The sequence below is a fragment of the Brassica napus genome, chromosome A3 (assembly GCF_020379485.1).
Source record: "Brassica napus cultivar Da-Ae chromosome A3, Da-Ae, whole genome shotgun sequence".
In the NCBI taxonomy this organism is placed as follows: domain Eukaryota; kingdom Viridiplantae; phylum Streptophyta; class Magnoliopsida; order Brassicales; family Brassicaceae; genus Brassica; species Brassica napus.
In genome coordinates this window covers 19,140,148-19,159,375 of record NC_063436.1, presented here as the reverse complement: position 1 = coordinate 19,159,375, position 19,228 = coordinate 19,140,148, and the positions used below count along the sequence as shown (strand labels likewise).

General features: G+C 34.6%; 4 protein-coding genes and 1 long non-coding RNA gene across 5 annotated transcripts; 4 read left to right on the top strand and 1 right to left on the bottom strand.

Moving 5' to 3' along the window:
* The first annotated feature begins 100 nt into the window (after positions 1-100).
* On the top strand, positions 101-3,555 carry LOC125607029. The gene is made up of 2 exons (XR_007338275.1): positions 101-1,188; positions 3,331-3,555. It is a non-coding gene; the product is annotated as an uncharacterized LOC125607029 (long non-coding RNA).
* Positions 3,556-5,922: 2,367 nt separating this feature from the next.
* On the top strand, positions 5,923-9,117 carry LOC106424445 (COBRA-like protein 10). Its single transcript, XM_013865199.3, has 3 exons — positions 5,923-6,745; positions 7,126-7,604; positions 7,916-9,117. The coding sequence occupies exons 1-3, from the start codon at positions 6,151-6,153 to the stop codon at positions 8,846-8,848; spliced, it is 2,007 nt and encodes a 668-aa protein (XP_013720653.2). The 5' UTR covers positions 5,923-6,150; the 3' UTR covers positions 8,849-9,117.
* Positions 9,118-9,336: 219 nt separating this feature from the next.
* On the top strand, positions 9,337-10,252 carry LOC106424446 (early nodulin-like protein 3). The gene is made up of 2 exons (XM_013865200.3): positions 9,337-9,600; positions 9,683-10,252. The coding sequence occupies exons 1-2, from the start codon at positions 9,414-9,416 to the stop codon at positions 10,108-10,110; spliced, it is 615 nt and encodes a 204-aa protein (XP_013720654.2). The 5' UTR covers positions 9,337-9,413; the 3' UTR covers positions 10,111-10,252.
* Positions 10,253-10,351: 99 nt separating this feature from the next.
* LOC106424447 (protein disulfide-isomerase 5-3-like) lies at positions 10,352-15,599 on the bottom strand. The gene is made up of 15 exons (XM_048776542.1): positions 14,616-15,599; positions 14,332-14,422; positions 14,156-14,250; positions 13,904-13,961; positions 13,251-13,435; positions 13,087-13,144; positions 12,478-12,518; positions 12,294-12,368; positions 12,073-12,129; positions 11,806-11,872; positions 11,538-11,684; positions 11,235-11,456; positions 10,994-11,155; positions 10,569-10,646; positions 10,352-10,480 (listed from the first exon to the last, which is right to left on the bottom strand). The coding sequence occupies exons 1-15, from the start codon at positions 14,654-14,656 to the stop codon at positions 10,403-10,405; spliced, it is 1,455 nt and encodes a 484-aa protein (XP_048632499.1). The 5' UTR covers positions 14,657-15,599; the 3' UTR covers positions 10,352-10,402.
* A 226-nt stretch (positions 15,600-15,825) lies between these two features.
* Positions 15,826-19,103, top strand: LOC106424448 (FHA domain-containing protein DDL). The gene is made up of 11 exons (XM_013865202.3): positions 15,826-15,920; positions 16,090-16,516; positions 17,075-17,106; positions 17,187-17,253; positions 17,347-17,404; positions 17,641-17,733; positions 18,066-18,180; positions 18,295-18,342; positions 18,431-18,476; positions 18,580-18,650; positions 18,835-19,103. The coding sequence occupies exons 2-11, from the start codon at positions 16,115-16,117 to the stop codon at positions 18,872-18,874; spliced, it is 972 nt and encodes a 323-aa protein (XP_013720656.2). The 5' UTR covers positions 15,826-15,920; positions 16,090-16,114; the 3' UTR covers positions 18,875-19,103.
* Positions 19,104-19,228: the final 125 nt, after the last annotated feature.

Below are 19,228 nucleotides of genomic sequence, written 5' to 3'. Positions count from 1 at the left end.
ACAAAAAGATATAAAAACAATATACCTTTATTTTTGGGTATAATCTCATATAATAATAAATTTTATCAATGTAATATTTTAATTGTTATATATACATTACGAAATTTTATGTTTGATCATATACTATTATACTAGGTGATGACCCGCGCCCTACGCGGGATGAAATATATTTCAAATTATAATCATATATTAGATCTATATTATAATTTCATATATTAGATCATATTATAAGAATTTTAGTTACTATATAATTTTTCTTATTTTACATATCTTTAAAAGAAATTTCTTATGATAACTTTTTTTAGTTTATTTTCACAATACATCTACAAAAAAAAGTTACCAAAATTTATTTTATTAAAAAGTAATTATACCTTTATATTCCTAGGATTAACTAACTTTACACTTTGGAGGGTAGGATTTAAATTTTTAACAATATAAAATACATATTAAAATTTTAAAATAAAAATATGAAAATAGTTTCAAATTTTCTTTTCGTATTTCAAAAAACATATTTGGGTTTAGAGTCAAAGGAGAGAGTTTTGGGGGTAAGGTTTAAAATTTTAACAATATAAAATTTTAAAAATAAAAATATAAATATTTTCGAAAAATAAATTTCGTTATATATTTATATTAATAGAGTTAAAATTTGTATTGGACATACAAACTATTAAGCAAATAATTATCTTTTAAAAAATTAGATCAATATTTTTAGATAATATTAATATATGAGCTACAAATATATGGGCTACATTTTGTTTGATAGCAGAGGCCTACTACATACGATGGGCTTTGTTTTAGGAAAACATATACAAATCTCTTTTTGTTATAATTCACAAAATAAAGAAAAAAATTCATCCGAGACAAATCGACTCTCTCATGAGCAAAGGGGGATTAGGGTTTAAACGAAATCAATTTGCTTTTCACCAGACGAACACATGTGAGTTTTCGTTTTCTTACTTTTCTTCCAGCCGTTTCTTATTTTTTCCCCTACTTGCGATTGTTTCCGATTAGTGATTCCTCTTTTTTTGACAAACGATCAAATTGGAAAAATACAAAAACTGGATGTTCTGGGAAAGTAAATCCTCTACAAAATCTTCAACTCCTTCCACTCAAATGGCATCGAGAAAGAACCGTGGTGGACTAATAATTATTTTTGGCTGAATGATTCCCGGACAACGACGGATACAGGTTTGTCAACAAACTTAAATGTAGTTTTGTGCTTTATACTGTATGTACATATACATTATAGTGATATATATATGTAAAATATTGTTCATTGAGAAAAAAAAGATATTGAAGAAATTGCCTTAATTGAACATATAAAACAAATTAGCTTATAAGTTTAGAATGAGAAAACTATAGAAAATTTTGAAACTGTTACGTGGAACTTATCACCCTATCAATCCAATCAAGTCTTTGTCCAAGACACATTATGTAAACACAACACATATAAAATACGAAGCTAAATACACTAATAAAAACCATATGTAAGCACTGAAATATAAGTAAATGATATACAATCCATTTAAGTACCATTTCATATGTGAGTTTACGAACTAATGGAAACAGTATATATGAAACTCTCGTTTGAATCCACCAAAACCATTTCAATTGTGAGACCATCAGAAGCTGAATACTGTTTCCAATGGCGTATGATCTCAACCTTGATTTTCCACATAGACTTGAAGGGTTTCAAGTCGGAAACAAAGTTAAAGTCAGCCATTTCATAAGCTAAGAGATAAAAAACAATATAGTTGTGATGATGTGTTTGTGTAATGACACTGAATAGGTAGTAGCTATATATATAGAGAATATGGGGGCTCAATGAAATATAATACTTAATAACCGAGATCAGTATGTAATAAATGCCTTATATAAAATGGCAATTTACCCAACAAATATATAAAAAATCGCAATGCACTCGTCATTTAATTATAGAAAGTCTCTGGGATACAGTCAACACCCTATATATTTATGTTCGATATCATTAAAGGTATATTAAGTTTTTACCAAAAACATTCATAGGATCACATCCCCTATATATTTGCTGTATAAGACTTTCTAAATTGATATTTCGGTAGATTATTCTGTATAAGTAATTAATTTGCTATTGATTATGACATAAATTGTTTCCAAAAACATAGAATTTTTGCTCGTAGCAAGTAAGTAGTTTGGCTTGAGGAACACACACAATATATATGACTAACTATATCCTTGTCCTCTATATATTTGCTGTATAAGACTTTCTAAATTGCGTTATTCGGCAGATTATTCTGTATAGGTAATTAATTTGCTATTGATTATGACATAAATTGTTTCCAAAAACATAGAATTTTTGCTCGTAGCAAGTAAGTAGTTTGGCTTGAGGAACACACACAATATATATGACTAACTCAATTTATTCTATTAATTAAGAACCTAATATATCTAAAAGAACTGATAACCAACAGAATTCTAATCAAGAACCTAAACCAACACACAAAAGGTTACCAAACCAAAATCATAAATTTATCAGTTATCAATTATGCAACAAACTAACGACCCGTGAAGTTATCCCTTATGTACCATACTAACATTCACTTATGCTTAATGTTGAACATGTGTTAGCTTTCCTCTCGTGAGTTTGAAGCTGCAGAGATTTTGTAATCTCAACTAAGATATAACTCAAAATATAAGTATATGAACCTGACTCACATCAGATTGTCTTTATGTTTATATGGTGATTAATTATCAAACAATTGGTTATATCTTCATGTTAGATAGATTATTGAAAAAGACAACTAATACGAAACCAATCTAGACTTCATGTGAGTTAATTGGTGTGCCCAGACTCTCTCGCATATTGGGACCAAATCAGAGTTTGTAACATGATCATCTCAAGATAGTAATACTTTCTCCTTTTTCGTTAGTGCAAAATAGAACTTGAAACTGGGATTGAAAGATTTGTATATATAAGCTTTTGTAATATTGAACATGTTATTGGTATCTTTTTTCTTATAGATGTCATAAGAATTTTTCCTTTTTCATTAGTGTATTTGTGAATTTGAAATTGGGAGTGATGTGATCCGAGTTAAAGCTTTATATATATGTATATATATATATATGTATATACATATATATAAATGTATATATGTCAAAGCTTTGTGTTGCTGGACATGTTCTTGGGATTTTTGTTCACATATATGCCATAAGACTTTGACCTTTTTCGTTAGTTTATTTGTATATATACACGTTCTAGGTATCGTTGTACTTGTTCATATTGAGATGATAAGACTCTTATCCTTATTCGTTAGTATATTGATACTAACTATGCTTTTGTTATTCTGACAGGTGTAAAACCGATATGTAACGGTCGACTCTTGATTTCGGTTTGAACTTTGAAGTGATTAAGAAAGAAGAATCTTTTAAATCATCAATATATGGTTCGGTGTAAAACATATTACAAAGGGCTCGGTTAATTAATTGTTAGAAACATTTTAATGTAAAGGTGGTCGTATGATTAAGTTATAGTGGCATTATTTGTAAATTCTCTAGTAACAAAAGGGTTTTTAAACAGAGGCTGTGAGAAGCTCTGTGGAAGTGACACCTCAGCACTAAATAGAACGTTACAACTTAAAAATGCTTCCCTTTTAATAAAAAAGGGATTAAAAATATATATCTTGTATTGATTTATATATAAAACAAATATTTTTCAAGTGGAGCTTTATATAAAACAAGTTATATCATGTGGATATGTTTTTTTTGTTTTTTTGGACAATTTGGAAAACATTTTGATATGGTTTATATTAAAATGTTTCTTAACAATGGTCTTATGGCCCTGCAGGGTACAAACATCATCAAGTTATCACTACAGAACACGTTTTTCTTGTACTGTTCGACCAATCATTAGATGTTTTCCTTTCTTTTCTCGTGAATGCTATCTTTTTCTAATATTTTTATATTCGCACCACCGCTCACCACTTTGATCAAGGATCTGCACCCACTAACGACCAGTCTTATAGGTAAACCCAGTTTTGCAGATTCAATAAGGAGATTTGTGGATTAATCGAACTAATCAATTAATAAGCTTCTTTTATCATAAAACTGATATGAAGAGTCAGAGTATGGGTCCATGTCCGCCACCGCAAGTGGTCGGAATAGGCTAATGGCATTACTGTATCATCATCCCGATGCAAATTCGTATATTACATGTTGTCGGATAAGAAAAATAATATCAATTATAAACTGAAACTTTCTACAAAAGACTTTACGTAAACAGTTTAAATAAATTAGATAAACAGTTCTTGATAAATGATTTGATGTGCTAATTCCATGTTCGCCTTATTTAAACCGAACTAGAATCCAAATAGTTCTTTTAAAAAACAGAGTTTGTTTCATTTCAGAAACAATCAAAGCGGTTTTTAGTTAACAAACAAATAAGTAGCTGTGTTCCAATATTAGCATTTGTCTTAACACTATATGTAAACTCAAATTATCAAATTCAATAGTGATTTGTAGATTAATCGAACTAATAAATTAATAAGCATTTTATATCATAAGACTGATATGGAGAGTCAGAGCACGGGGTCCATGTCCGCCACCACAAGTGACTTTACTCGATCATCCCCAATGCAAATTTTTTAGACAAAATTTAAGAAATGATTTGCCATGTATTATCACGACAGTAATTTTTTTTTTTTAAATGAGAACACGTTATATTAACATTGATGAGATAGCTTGAAGTTAATTATGATATGGATATTTACATTCAATTTTAATTTATATTATTGGTAAGTTTCTTAAAATATGGTAATCACTCATAAATCATCACTAATATAACAATAAATAATAAATAGTAGAAATAAAGATATAAAATATTTTAGAATTTTCAAAATATTATTTAGTTATATTTTTATAATTATATAAGCTTTATTACTAAAACAATTCTTCAAAATTTTATGCAGTTTTTTTTTAAAATTTGTAGTATTTAATAATAATACCATTAGTTTCTTTTAATATCTACAAAATTTTAAAATATTAGTATTGGTTTTACGTTTTATATTTATATACCTAAACAAAATTTCTTAATTTTATAGAATTTGATTTAGCATATTTTAACCAAAAAATAGATAATAAATATTTCCAAGATTATAATTTAAATATATACATATATATATGATTAAATATAAATTTAAATACAATATTATTTATTTTATCTTAATTTTAACATATAATTAAATTAAAATTTAAAATAAATATTGTAAGCAAACAATAAAATCTAAAAATTAACAAAATATTATTTTTAGATATAATTTAAAACTTTTATTTCTGCTTTTGGTGCATGAAAACAACTAGCTCGTAAGTATATTATATGTTTTTTGGATTAACCTGAAGAAATCTTGGATCTATGAAAAAGTCTAGACTGATTTCTAAATGGAGGTGTAGTCCGCATATGGACTATCTTCTAGATATATAAATAGGCTGAAAGCAGGAGCCTATATCCGTGTAGGTTGCCTAGAACAATATGAATTAGTTTCACACAACATGTGGATCGAACTCGAAACGATTTAGCGTCTCAAACCCTTTCTTTTACCACCTGACCACAAGGTCTCAGACAGTATATTACATGTTGTCGGATAAGAAAAATTATATCAAAATATAAATTGAAATGTTTCTATAAAAGACTTAACGTAAGTCTTTAAAACAAATTAGTTAAATATTCTCAAAATGTGCTAATCCATATTTGCCAGAGTTAAACCGAACTAGAATCCAAGTACCTCTGTGAAAAAAAACAGAGTTTGTTTCATTTCAGAAACAATCGAAGCGGTTTTTAGTTTATAAACAACTATGAACCTCTGTTCCAAAATTAGCCATTGTGTCTTAACACACATTCGTACATGTCCTCTCCGCTTCGCCTCAAAATAAACCAGAGGCTCATATCAAAACTACCTATTAAGAGCCTCTCTTCTTCTCCAACCACCTTCCTTGCTTTGAATTAAAACTATCGGATTTGAATCTTTTTACAGGTTTCTTCAATCTAAAACCTTCATCGTTTGATTCAATCCTTTTGGTTTTTGTCAAAAGGCTTGGTTGATTCATTGTATTTTCTTTTGTCCCGCTGCCTTGCGGTTCAAGTAATCTCAAGGCGGTGAGGAAGAAAGAGTTCATACGATGAAGCCTATTATTAAAGTTAAAACGGGTATGAAGATACCTTGGGACGTACGCTATTCATTAAGTGTATTGATTTTATTATCATCAACTCTTTTCCTATGCAACGGCCAAGATTATGGAACACCCACCGAAGACGGAGCAGGAGAGCCGCCGCCAGAGATGGCGCGTTGCAACGGTATCTTCATGAGCTACAGCTTCGGCAGCCGCGAGAGAGAGTATCCTCACGTCAAGAACGTGACCGCTCAATCGTGGGCGTTTAAATCGACGGCAATGATTGTAAACGCGGGTAAGGAAGAGCTCACGGGATGGCAAATGTTTATAGGGTTTCGCCACAAGGAACTGATCGTTTCTGCGACTGGTGCGGTTCCAATGGACGGTGATTTTCCTCTGGATGCTAGCAATGGAACCACGTTCGTTGGATCGCCCAACACGGATTTGAAAACCTCTATTTTAACCGCAGGTGATTTCACTCAGATATCGACGAATATCGAAATCACCGGAACTCTTTTCGGGGTTGCGAAGTCCGTGATGCCCATGCCGAAAACTCTAAAGCTCGTCAACGATGGTTGGGAATGTCCTGCCGCTAAGAGAAAAGGTTAGGCCATACTAGACTTGATTGCTTGAAGCACAAGTAATCTGTGTGTGCATATTAGGTCATTTCTAATGTTTTAAAGACACAACATTTTACTTCTTAACCTTAACGGCTTAACCAAATGATGGTAGCCTAGTGTTAAGGATTGACTTGAAATAAATCATAAATACGTTATTACTAGGCTTCAATTGGTGACCACTAGAAGAATGAAAAAAATGAACAAAGAATTTACCATAATTTTTTTCTTTCAACATGGTCACTAATTAGAGCCGGGTTTGAGTTTTGCCGAAAATAAAATTGTTGCTAATAAATATGTCATTACTATAAAGATGTTTAGATAAAATCTGAATGTGGTTTTCAATGGGTTTGGATTTCTTGCGCAGGAGGCACTATGAACGTTTGTTGCAAGAGAAACCCTAAGTTCAAGGTCAAGACAGGGCCAAAGACAAAGTTTGCACCGAGAAGGCACGGTGATCTGAACATCGTCTACGATGTTATTCAATCATTCAGCAGCAACTACTTAGCCCAAGTGACCATCGACAACGATAATCCGTTAGGGCGGTTAGACCGTTGGAACCTTACTTGGGAATGGATGCGAGGAGAGTTTATAAACACCATGAGAGGAGCTTACACTCACAAGAGAGATCCATCTGAATGTCTTTACAGCAAAGCTGGACAGTACTACAAAGACTTAGACTTCTCTCAGGTCATGAATTGTCAGAAGAAGCCAGCCATTTCCGATTTGCCTCCAGAGAGGAAGGACGACAAGGTGATGGGAAAGTTACCTTTCTGTTGCAAAAATGGAACTCTTTTGCCACCTCTTATGGATCCTTCGAAATCTCGGTCTATGTTTCAGCTGCAGGTAAATAATATTTTGTTAAAAAATATACTCAATTCATTCTACAAAAATAGGTTCTTTCATGTTTTCATATTAGAAAAAAAAACAGATTAAATTTATATTATAAATACAACATTTTCTGTAATTTAATAAATTAAACCAATAGTAGTTCAGATAATTTATAAAATACACTATTTACAATTTTTGAATAATAGAAACACAAAAAATGCATTTATCTTTTTTGATTTTTTTTTAAACATTTATTTTTGTGGAACAAGATAATGTCATGAGTAGCATAAATTTAGGGTTTTAAAGTTTTTGTTTTGCTATGTTAGGTTTGGAAGTTGCCTCCTGACCTAAACAGAACAGCTCTATACCCACCTCAGCACTGGAAAATAGACGGAGTTCTCAACCCTCAGTACAAATGCGGGCCACCGGTTCGGGTCGACCCGTCACAGTTCCCGGATTCTTCCGGTCTACCGGCTGTAACCTATGCAATCTCCAGCTGGCAAATTGTCTGCAACATAACCAAACCCAAAGCACAAGCCTCTAGATGTTGTGTCTCATTCTCTGCCTATTACAACAACTCCGCGATTCCTTGTAACACTTGCGCTTGCGGATGCAATGACATCGATACCAACACATGCAACGCTGACCGTAACCCTCTCCTCCTCCCTCCAGACGCTCTCCTTGTTCCCTTCGATAACCGAACCCTAAAAGCTAAAGCTTGGGCCAAACAAAACCACATGCCTGTACCTAAGAAGCTCCCTTGTCCTGATAACTGTGGAGTCAGTATCAACTGGCACGTTAACACTGATTACAGAAACGGTTGGACCGCTAGGTTAACTGTTTTCAACTGGAGAGACTTCGCGTTTGAGGATTGGTTTGTGGCGGTTGAGATGGGAAAATCAGGGAAAGGGTATGAAAACGTTTACTCCTTTAACGGCACACGTGTTCCACCGAACAACCGAACTGTTATGTTCCAAGGGTTGCCTGGTTTGAACTACCTTGTGGGTCAAGTTAACGGAACACATCCATTAAGAGACCCTCCCGTGCCGGGCAAGCAACAGTCTGTTATCTCGTTTACCAAGAAGAACATTAATGGTCTGAAAATAGCTGAAGGTGATGGGTTTCCGACAAAGCTTTTCTTTAATGGAGAAGAATGTGCGCTTCCTAAACATTTCCCAAAGAAGAGCTCAGGACATAGAGGCGGTATCAGTGTCTTGATGTCACTTGTTTTTGCTATGGCCACGGCTTTTGCACTATGATGAATTAACTACCAAAGACATAACTAAAGCTAGTGTGATTGGTCAGTTCTTGATGCAGAGAAAGGATCAAAAGGAGCAGATGTGGAGAGATCTTTGTAATATGATTGATCTAAATATTGAACAAAAAAAAGGACTTATTGTATTAATACTTTTGTTTGGTCTATAAAAGTATTCATGTGTACGTTTGTTGTTCTCTCTGGTAGCAATTCCAGAAGCTCAGAACAATGTCAGCTTCTTTTTGACATGAAGAAGATTTATTAGTCTTTTAATTATAAGTCCTTTTAATTATATTTTTTTTTGTATAAAGTACACAATCAAAGATGCAGAAGCAAGGCACAAAAGTTATTGACAGAAGAAGCAAGTCACATGAGATTCCAAAACTGAAACACTTTCTTTAAAGCAGGTATCTATGCTTTGCTTAGAATCTGAGAAATACAATTAAAAAGCTTCTCTGCAACACCTTTATATAAACCCATTAGCCTTTCATCATGTCTCATCAAATCCTAGACCACATCCATATCTCTAGTACGTAGCCTTTTATTCTCTTTTTTTTTCAGTTTAAGAAATGGTTAAAAACCTAAACAACATGATGCTTCATGGGTTCGGCCTTGTGTGTCTGTTCATGACCGTTAACAAAGCCTACGCTAGAGAGTTTGCGGTCGGTGGTGCAAAAGGTTGGACCGTCCCATCCGGCTCTCAAGTTTATAGTCAATGGGCAGAACAGAGCAGATTCCAAATCGGTGACTCTCTACGTAAGTTTCCACACTCTACTATTAACCATACAATCATATCTTTCTTTCACATATGAGACACCAAATATGTATACACATGCAGTGTTTGTGTACCAACCAAACCAAGACTCAGTGCTCCAAGTCACAAGGGACGCTTACGACAGCTGCAACACGAATGCACAAACCGCTAAATTCGCAGACGGCAAAACTTCATTCGCACTAACACATTCTGGTCCGTACTATTTCATCAGCGGAAACAAAGACCACTGCAACAAGAATGAGAAGCTAGTGGTCATCGTCATGGCTGACAGAAGCGGCAACAACAACACTACATCACCCTCACCTCCATCTCCAGCCCCGGCTCCTTCAGGAGAATACGCTCCTTCTCCGCCTATGGAGGGAGCCCTTGAGCCCCCAGCAGCTACGCCTACTCCATCTCAAGAAACTCCAAACAACGCAGCTTCTCCATCTTCTTCCTTTATTGTTGCTCTCCTCGGAGCTGCTCTTGCTTCAACTCTATTCCTACACTAAGAAGTTTCTGTTTTGTCTTGTATTTTCACTATGTAACAAGTTTCTATATTTTCACCCCACTTTGTGTCCATTGGTGTTTGTTGTTTGATTCTTTTCACATTTGTTTCTCATGTACGTGAATAAAATTTTCTAATTGTGTGCATATTAAGGATAAAGAAACTAAGATACTGTCAAACAAAACTTCTCTCTCTTTACTGAGTTTTCTATGTAGGAACAGCTGTTCCAAATAAACAATATGAGGTTCTTCTATGGTTTTATGAATTAATGGTAAACTCTAACCTCCAGTAGCCAATCAAATGTTTTTTCCAAGTTCGACCTTCTTAATCAGTCTTATTGTATTGTGTAAAACCGAATCTATAATTCCTGCAACCTGTAAAAATTCCACAGCAAGAATCTGAAACCACCATGGAGTCCATGAGAGTATAAAGACGCAAGATTGATTGAGATAATATACTAACCGTGAAAACACCACCAATAATGGCGCAAAGATTTGTGATGAAGTGTGAGAAGGACTTTGGATTTTCAGTTATTAGAATCTGCAGAAACAAAGTAACTGTAAGGGATAATCTTCAAAAAGAATCCAAAAAATGTTTTGACTAGAAGAGATTTCATTAAAGAGATAAATGATAATTATACATCTTCAGATATATAAATATAAATGAATATAAATAAAAAGTAATAATATTTTTTTTGAAAAAACTTTATTCAATATTCCAATTTTTTCGAAATTCTTTTTTCAATTTTTGTTTTGGAAATTTTATTTCAAAATCCGAAAATTCATTTTTGATTAAAAAAAACCATTTATTACTATCCTAAAGTATTTCTTTAGTTGTACAGAGGAGAGTATATATTCCGACGAATTTGCGAGAGATGTTGACTGAACCTGCATGGGAGAGAGCTCAAAGTGAAACTTTGCAACGGGTAAGTAGTAAGTCTGAGTTATGCTGCTGTGAGCGGTGTACTCATGTTCCTCTGTCAATGAATGTTCTTGACCGTATCTTCTTGTAATGACCTCTGTTTTAACTATTTGTAGGTAGTGTTCAATCTGTAAGGGCCATTAAAAAGAACATAGGTTCAAAGACGTCAAGAATCTAGATTCGTACAAAGGTCTTTTTGGGACTTACAGTAACATTGGCACCAAACTCGTGTTGATTTATGAATGCTTTTTCATCCAACTTGTCATGGCTTTGGCCAAGATATGGCAACAAGCGCTTCAAATCGGTCAACAACCTAGTATCAATCATCCTCCCAAATGAAAGATGGGTGACAACATGCGACATGTTCATTTGAGAAGAATCGAACGAGTGAGCTCCTGAATGAGCTGAGATAACGAGGTTTCCTGGAACCTGAAAACATACTTAAAAGACATTACTCCAGGGACATTGATTCAGTCTTCACTTTTTTTTTTAACAGCCCGAGGGTTTTACCTTCTTTACACGCACATAACCTTCAACTCTACAACCTCCTGTAACTGGTGCCTTTTTAAGAAGTTTTGCTGTGTCATTGGATATACCCCAATCCAAAGCTAGCTTGTGCGTCTCCGGGTGGATTGGTGCTACCAGTTCATCCACCATCTGCAAGAAAGAAACTCAATTAAAAAGATATGATGTCTTGTGCATGTATATGTATATATAACTACTAGACGAACTAATGAACACATTAGATATAATGTTAACTAATTTGGATCTTGTCTACCTTAACTATACTCTCTGTGTCCCGATCTCCATAGTAAGATTCATGTTCGTGGTGTCCATGGTCTTCTCTGAAAACAACAAATTAAGCAGGGAACACTGTCCATAAGGAATATTTTTGGCACCCACGTACATGTGGTTCACATAAGCGTACTTACGGAAGGTATATTTAAGACAATGATTGACTCATAAGGTTAAGCAGAAGATACAAAGAACTAAAACTACGCTAGTAGCTGGAAGTTTTAAAAAATCTAATCAGATGGTTTCTTACTTAAGGTCATTGCCTTTGCGGAAAATCCGAATAGATGGATAGCCTTGTATATGGTTCCTGAAAAAATATATCCAATCACTGCTCTGCTTCCCATACATACATACTTAAACATCAGCCATTAAAATATGAGCAAACAAGCAAGAAACAAACAAGTCACCAAGTTTTCATACACAACCGGAAACAAGAAGAAGATTGAGAGAAAAAAACCAGCTTCCTAGTACCTCCTACATAGCGCAGGTTCTTCTGTGCAATCAACACTTCCTAGAAGAACACGCCCATCAGTGTCAGGATTATATCTGTAGCAGAGATATTAACATGACCATGTTTCAGAAATAAATATATTAGCCACCTTTACTTAAGGATTCCAAAAACTTAATAAAAACGCAGAAGACTCTTAATGCAAACCTCTGTTTTATAATGGTAGCAGCTTTCTCCCAAGACGGTTTCTGGAGCAAACAGTAAGAAAAAAACAAAAGAAGCTCATCATAACCAAACATGAAGGAACTTCTCATTGTTAGACAAGTACTGAGTGCATCTCCAACCCATAACACTATTTTAGTGTTAAAACTACACTATTTTGATGTAGTTTCAACACAAAAAAAATGTTATTCTCCAACCACAACACTAAACTTCACACTAAAAGTTATTTTATAATATTATATGTATTTAAATTTTTATTTGTCATTTTTTAATTATACATTTTATTAATAAAATAAGTGAATTGTATTTTTAGTGGAGTGAATAATGTTATAGTGTGAAAATTTGGTGAGAAATTATAATGTGACATTAAAATAATGTGATTTTTTCAGTTGGGTTGGAAAAGTTTTAGTGTAAAAATTACACTAAAATAGTGTTTTGTAGTTTGGTTGGAAATAACCTGAAGAGGTACATTTTTTTTTGTCAAGAATTTTAATTAAAGCTACCAACTATTTTTTCAAAGAAGCATAAGAAATCAATAAGAGAACTGAGTTACCACTTTACATTTTTACCAAAAAAAAAAAAAAAGTGAGTTACCAGACGATTACTCCAGTAGCACCATGGTGCATTAAAGTTAACAATCAATAACGGAAAGCTGCATAAAAAAAAGTCATTTTACGTCAATCCATATTCATACCTTCACATAGGACTGACTCCTACACATCCACAAAGAAAAAAAAAAAAGGAAACTGCCTACTCACTGGTGTGACAATGATTCAAAACCACCATTTGTTAATTGTATTGCACCATCAGGAAACTCTTGCTTAATTTCTTCTCCATGGTTGATGTGATGTGATGCAAGGCCAGAGTGGAACTCTCCGCCGGTGGCCTTTAAATGTGGATCAATTGGAAACTTGCGAACTGTTTTTGTTATATTCAACCTGTTCTGAAAATTCAAACATCAAATTAGATCTAGGCCTCATTTAACCATATTAAATAATATATATCATGGGCTTGGTTATTAAGTCTTGCTTTTAACATAATACATAACAAGTTCTGCACAACTGAAACATGGACTCAGAAATAAGATCATAAGCTTCAAGTTTTCAAATAATTGAAAGGATGGTATTACTGAGTTTCACCTAACTTTGATGATTACAAGTTTACAAGTACTAAAATAAAAATGAACATTGGTCTAAATCCTTATAATCATTGCACGCAACTCAAGTTGCTTCTATAGATAATTTATCATGCAGTATCATATAACCAAAACATACATTCTCTGATACTGAAGAACAACGTCAAGAATTTTTTGTATGATGATCATAGACAATTTAATTGGAAGATGCATTCAAAAAAGTTAGAATGGGATCATCAATGTAGAAAGAGATGAGAGTTGTGAGCAGAGACTTACTGTTCCTAACACGTCATTCACATCAAGGGATGCAAATTCACAAGAAAGGGCAGGAAAGCTAGAAATAGAAAAAAGATACGAAAACAAATGTTAGCTTATATAGCAATCATTCGACAAGAAAAACATTAATTTATGAATATCTAGTGACTATTATCCATGTTACCTAGACATCTAGAGCAGATTTCAATATCAATCAACAAAGAAAAAAAAATGATTAACTGATTAACCAGTTACGTCAAACAATATCTAAACCTGATGTTGAAATCAATGCGTAAGAAGTCCCCATCAGAGCTCTTGTCAACAACGACAGCTGTTGTAGTGGTGACTTCCAAATAACTACTCAGCTCCTGCAAGATACAAAGATCATGCATGTCTTGTCTTAATCAAAACAGAGAGAAAGCGATATCCATAAATAAGAAGGATTTTACCATTCCAAAGAGAAGCATCATAACGAGAGCAGCTACGATGGATAAGCCAGCGCCAGAGAGAGACGCCTCTGTCAAATCTCTCGGGATTTTCCTTGAACAACAAGGCACCTCGAACGTCAGATCATTGAAAGAATTATCAAGGACAACGAAAATCAACGTAAGAATGTATACTTGACGACAATCCAAAGGGGTAAACTAATCACATTCATTCCACAATGTGAATGTTCATACGCACATGCATCACAGGAAATGAGAAATGCAAGAGAGAGATGAGAGGGCCGCACCTGTAGAAATCAACGGATTTGAGTTTGGTGGGAGAAACCATAGCTCTGCTGCGGAGAAAAGACGGTGAGAGAGAGATCTAGTGATGGGATGAAGAAGAAGAGTTATCTCTTTCTCCTTTTTTTTCTCTAATGCCGATCAGTGATTCACCATGGCGTGAAGTTGAAGGAAACCTTTGCGTTTCCAATCTCTTTACCTTTTTTTTATTAGAACTTTTTTGTTCTTTTTTTTTCGGTCAACCTAACCTAGGATGAAAAAAAACTAAACCCGAAAAGCTAAACCGATCCAAAAAAGTGAAGCCAAACAGAACCGATCTGACAATTTTTAAGTGATGACGTTATATTCACCAATTGAGAATAATCTGTTGCAAAAACTAATTCTGAAAAATTAAGAGTCTTCATATATTCCATAGCCTATATCCAAACTTATCTGGAGATTCATCTATTAAGCGCATAATTGCTTTGTCAATAAGGCTGAATCAAAATCTTGAAGATCTCGAAAATTTAAACCTCATTCTTCTTTGTGTTTGCATACTTTATCCCAAAAGAACCAATTGAATTTTTTTCTTATTTTCGCTACTACTCCAGCAAAAGTGAGCAATCCCCCATGTTAGTTTTTTCATAACCATCTTTGATAGTCTGAAATATGACATGATTTGGCATTGCCGATGCCATTGATTTTATCATTACTTCTTTCCTAAAGAAACCAGAGTATTTAGCTATTAATCTTATTATTTATCCTTTCATGTAAAAAGCTGAATATTTGAGTTTTAGAACCTCTCAATTTTTTTGGTATACCCAAATAGTTATCCATATCTTCCAAAGTGGTAATTCCTAATTGATCTTTAATTTCCAACCGTTTGGACTATGGGACCTTGTTACCGGATTGGATAAAGAATTTCTCAAAATTTATTAATCGTCCCGATACAGTTTCAGTTTCTTAGTCTTTAAGAAGTTGAAGGATAACTTCACACATTCATCCACATTCATAGTTTTGTAATTTTTTGGAATAAATGATTGAAAAGCTTTACTAATATATGTAGACAAATTAATTCTTCGGGTCCGGGTAAAATAACCAGGCTTATGTGTTATTGGTTTTGGAAGTTTAATGGAATTTGATAGAATGTAAATCTGAAAAGAAAATACTATCTAGTAATTATGATATTGGACCCTAAAGTTTCTTTTAATTGCAAAAGACACCCCTTTATTCTGATTTTCTGTAAACTTGTTCTATAATTATCTCGGATCTTATTCACTCTCTCCTCTTCTCGCTGCTCTCCGCCGAAGTATCGCAACTCCGGCCACCAGGTAAACCAATCTCCACCTTCTTCCTTCATCAATTGTTAGATTCTCCAAGCCGTAACTTACGCCGATGCTCAAAATCTGTAGCTTACGTTTTAGATTTAGGGTTTTTGCTCCTCGTTTGCGTTTGGGAATTTACGATTCTGACGCTTTCTTAATCTGCGCCCCCTTGCAGAAGAGAGAAACAAACGTCTCCGAGTATGGCTTCAGAGTCTCCGGTGAGGCACAGGCAGTCTCCTCGACGGAGAAGTCCATCGAGAAGAGATGAATCTTCTAGGTCTCCTTCGCCACGGACGAAGAGACTGAGAAGAGCTCAAGGCGAAAGAAGTAGAGAGAGAGAGGACAGCAGAGGAAGGGAAAGGGAGAGAAGAAGAGAAGGAGATAAGGAGAGGACGAGGAGGGACGTAGCAGATGTGGAAGTTGGGGATAAGAGAAGACGCGGCGGCGCAGGGAGAGAGGAGACTGAAGAAAGGAAGAGAGCAGGAGCAGACGATGAGAGACAAACTAGAGGAAGACGTGAGAGGTCTGCTTCACCGTTAGATAGGAGTAGTCGCAAGAGTAGGCGTTCACCAGAGAGAGCTCCTGCATCTAGGCATGATGAGGTATCAGATGATTTCAACTTCTTCTATGTGTAGCTCTCTCTTTCTTTAGCTCAATTTTTCTGATTGAAAAAAGATGATTTGATTGAAAATTGTTTAGCTTTAGTGTATGCTAGTAAAGGTTGCCTTTTGCTGCTGCTGGTACTCTCATGTTTCACATATTACATAGTTTGGATCCTGTGGTTACTGGTTAGCCTTTCTATCGCCTGAGTTTGTAACTAGAACCTGCGGTTAGCCTTTCTATCGCCTGAGTTTGTAACTAGAACCTGCGGTTAGCCATTTTTTGCTGAATGTGAGTTAAGATTGTTTCTTTTGCGCCCCTTAGCTTGTTCAGTGACACTCAATTTGCTATGTTTCTTTATTTTATTTATGAAAGTTCATTATATAGACTGGTTGATTTTGAAGTTTGAATAATTCTCCTGTATATTTTCTTGCATAGTTTAATCGTTTATAACATTTGTGCCATGCCTATCCATGACCAAAACCCTTCATTATTTTTGGTGAGTCGCAAGTTTTGGCACTTCTTCAGTCATTTTTATCTCCTTTTATCTATCTTTTCAGGGATCTAATGCAAGAGGGAGCGGCGAGGAACCGTAAGTTTTCTTCTTAAAAGATTAACCTTTACAATCTTTTCAGTCTTTTGTTTAACCATGTTAGGGGTTCTCTTTAACAGCAATGATGAAGATGATTCGATTGCTAAAATGAAAGCTGCTGAAGAAGCTTTGGCAGCAAAGAAAAAGGTATCATCATATGAAGCATCTACTAATTTTAAATCTCCAGTGTAGTTTATCCATGTATTGACGCTTTAATGCCAACTTTGTTATGTCTTGCAGGAAGAACCATCGTTTGAGCTATCAGGAAAACTTGCGGAAGAAACCAACAGATACAGAGGTGATGTTTCCATCTTGCATTTCAATTGCTAGCAATTTGCATTTTTGTGCCTCTAATATATTAGTTCAGTAGCTAGTGGCTATACTAAAAGCCTAGATATAAGGCATCTGGTATCAGCAAATATTCTATTGGCTGCAAATCCTGCTCTTTCTCGAATGAATGGAGATAGATAAAGAGGTTAATCGCCTAATAATTTAACATAGGCATGCGTCCCTGATTTGTTGAACCCTTTGCAGGTATCGCCATCCTCTTCAATGAGCCACCAGAGGCTAGAAAACCCAACAAAAGATGGAGACTTTATGTTTTCAAGGATAGCGAGCCACTGGATGGTGAGCCTCTCGACCTTCTAGTTTTCCATTTCTTAGTGTTATTGTGTGTTCACATGCTTGATGCTCCGTCTGTCAAAGTAATGGTCCATTATTCGTTAACGATTTAGTATCCATATGATAGCGTATTAGCAACAGTAGCCAAATTACTGCATGATACTGATTAAGAGTTGTCACTGCGGCTATAATGAATATAGTCATGCGCTGTTAATTGATCTGATACATTGGTCTGGTTTCTGGTGTCTATGCTCGTTTGAATCCTTAACATAGTTTTGCATTTTGAGGTTTTCTTGATGCGTGATTTTTGTGCATGTGAAAATGTGTTGGATTAACAGAGCCACTCCAGCTCCATCGCCAAAGCTGCTACCTCTTTGGACGTGAGAGAAGAATCGCCGACATTCCTACTGATCACCCTTCTTGCAGCAAGCAGCATGCTGTTATCCAGTACCGGTAGATTTCTGATTTGTAATTCTACCCTTTAATAGTAATTTTTATGAACATGGTTCTAATGAGAAGAAAGAGTTTAGGTTAATATTAATGTCATCGTGAATGTTCTTGTCCCAGGGAAGTGACAGTGGAGAAACCAGATGGTATGGTGGAGAAGCAAGTGAAGTAAGAATCTATATTCTCTTTCTTTTTGCTTAGAAATTTTCTGGTTTTTTTGAGGTAAAAATTAGTTTACCTTAATGTCATCTTGCAGGCCTTACCTTATGGATCTTGGCAGCACCAACAAGACTTACATCAATGTAAGTGCTGAATTGCATTCCTTCTTGATTGTTTCTTTGTCATATACTCATATTAAGATCAAATGTTTGTACTGAACTTTTTTTTTTTTTTGCTTTCTTTCAGAAAGATCCTATTGAACCACAACGCTACTATGAGCTGCGCGAGAAAGATACCATCAAGTTTGGTAACAGCAGGTATGCTACTGAAGAACATTGCAATTTGTCACTTATTAATTTTGAATAATGATCGTGTCTGTTCTCTTCTTAACCAATCTTTGCTTGTTTGTATATTGTTTTGGTTAACACACTGTTGCTTGGTATCTGATTTCTCGTTTTTTTTCTGACAATGTCTTGACCTATCCTGTTCTTTTGGTTTCAGTCGAGAGTACGTACTGTTGCACGAGGGTTCTGCAGAGTGAACTAAATCAGAGTCGAGAAGAAAGAAGATCGCTTTTCTCAGGGGTTTAAAGAGAGGATATTTGAGCAGCTTCGTTTATACTTTCCTCAGATAGCTTATCTACTATGTTGGTGACAGTCTCGACATTTTGTTAATACTTACCATTTAGAAAGCATTTGCTTACCTATCGAATGAGATTTTTAATTTTGGTTTTGTAAGGTTGGCATTTGGTAATGAGATCAATTTTTTTAGTAGAGCTCCAGCCCTTTTGGGCATTGGAGACGAGCTAAGAGTTTTCAACTTAAGGTACTAAAAAAACATGACTTTTATCTAAGAAGATATTCAAGATTTGTCAAGCCTTTTGAGTGAAAAATCA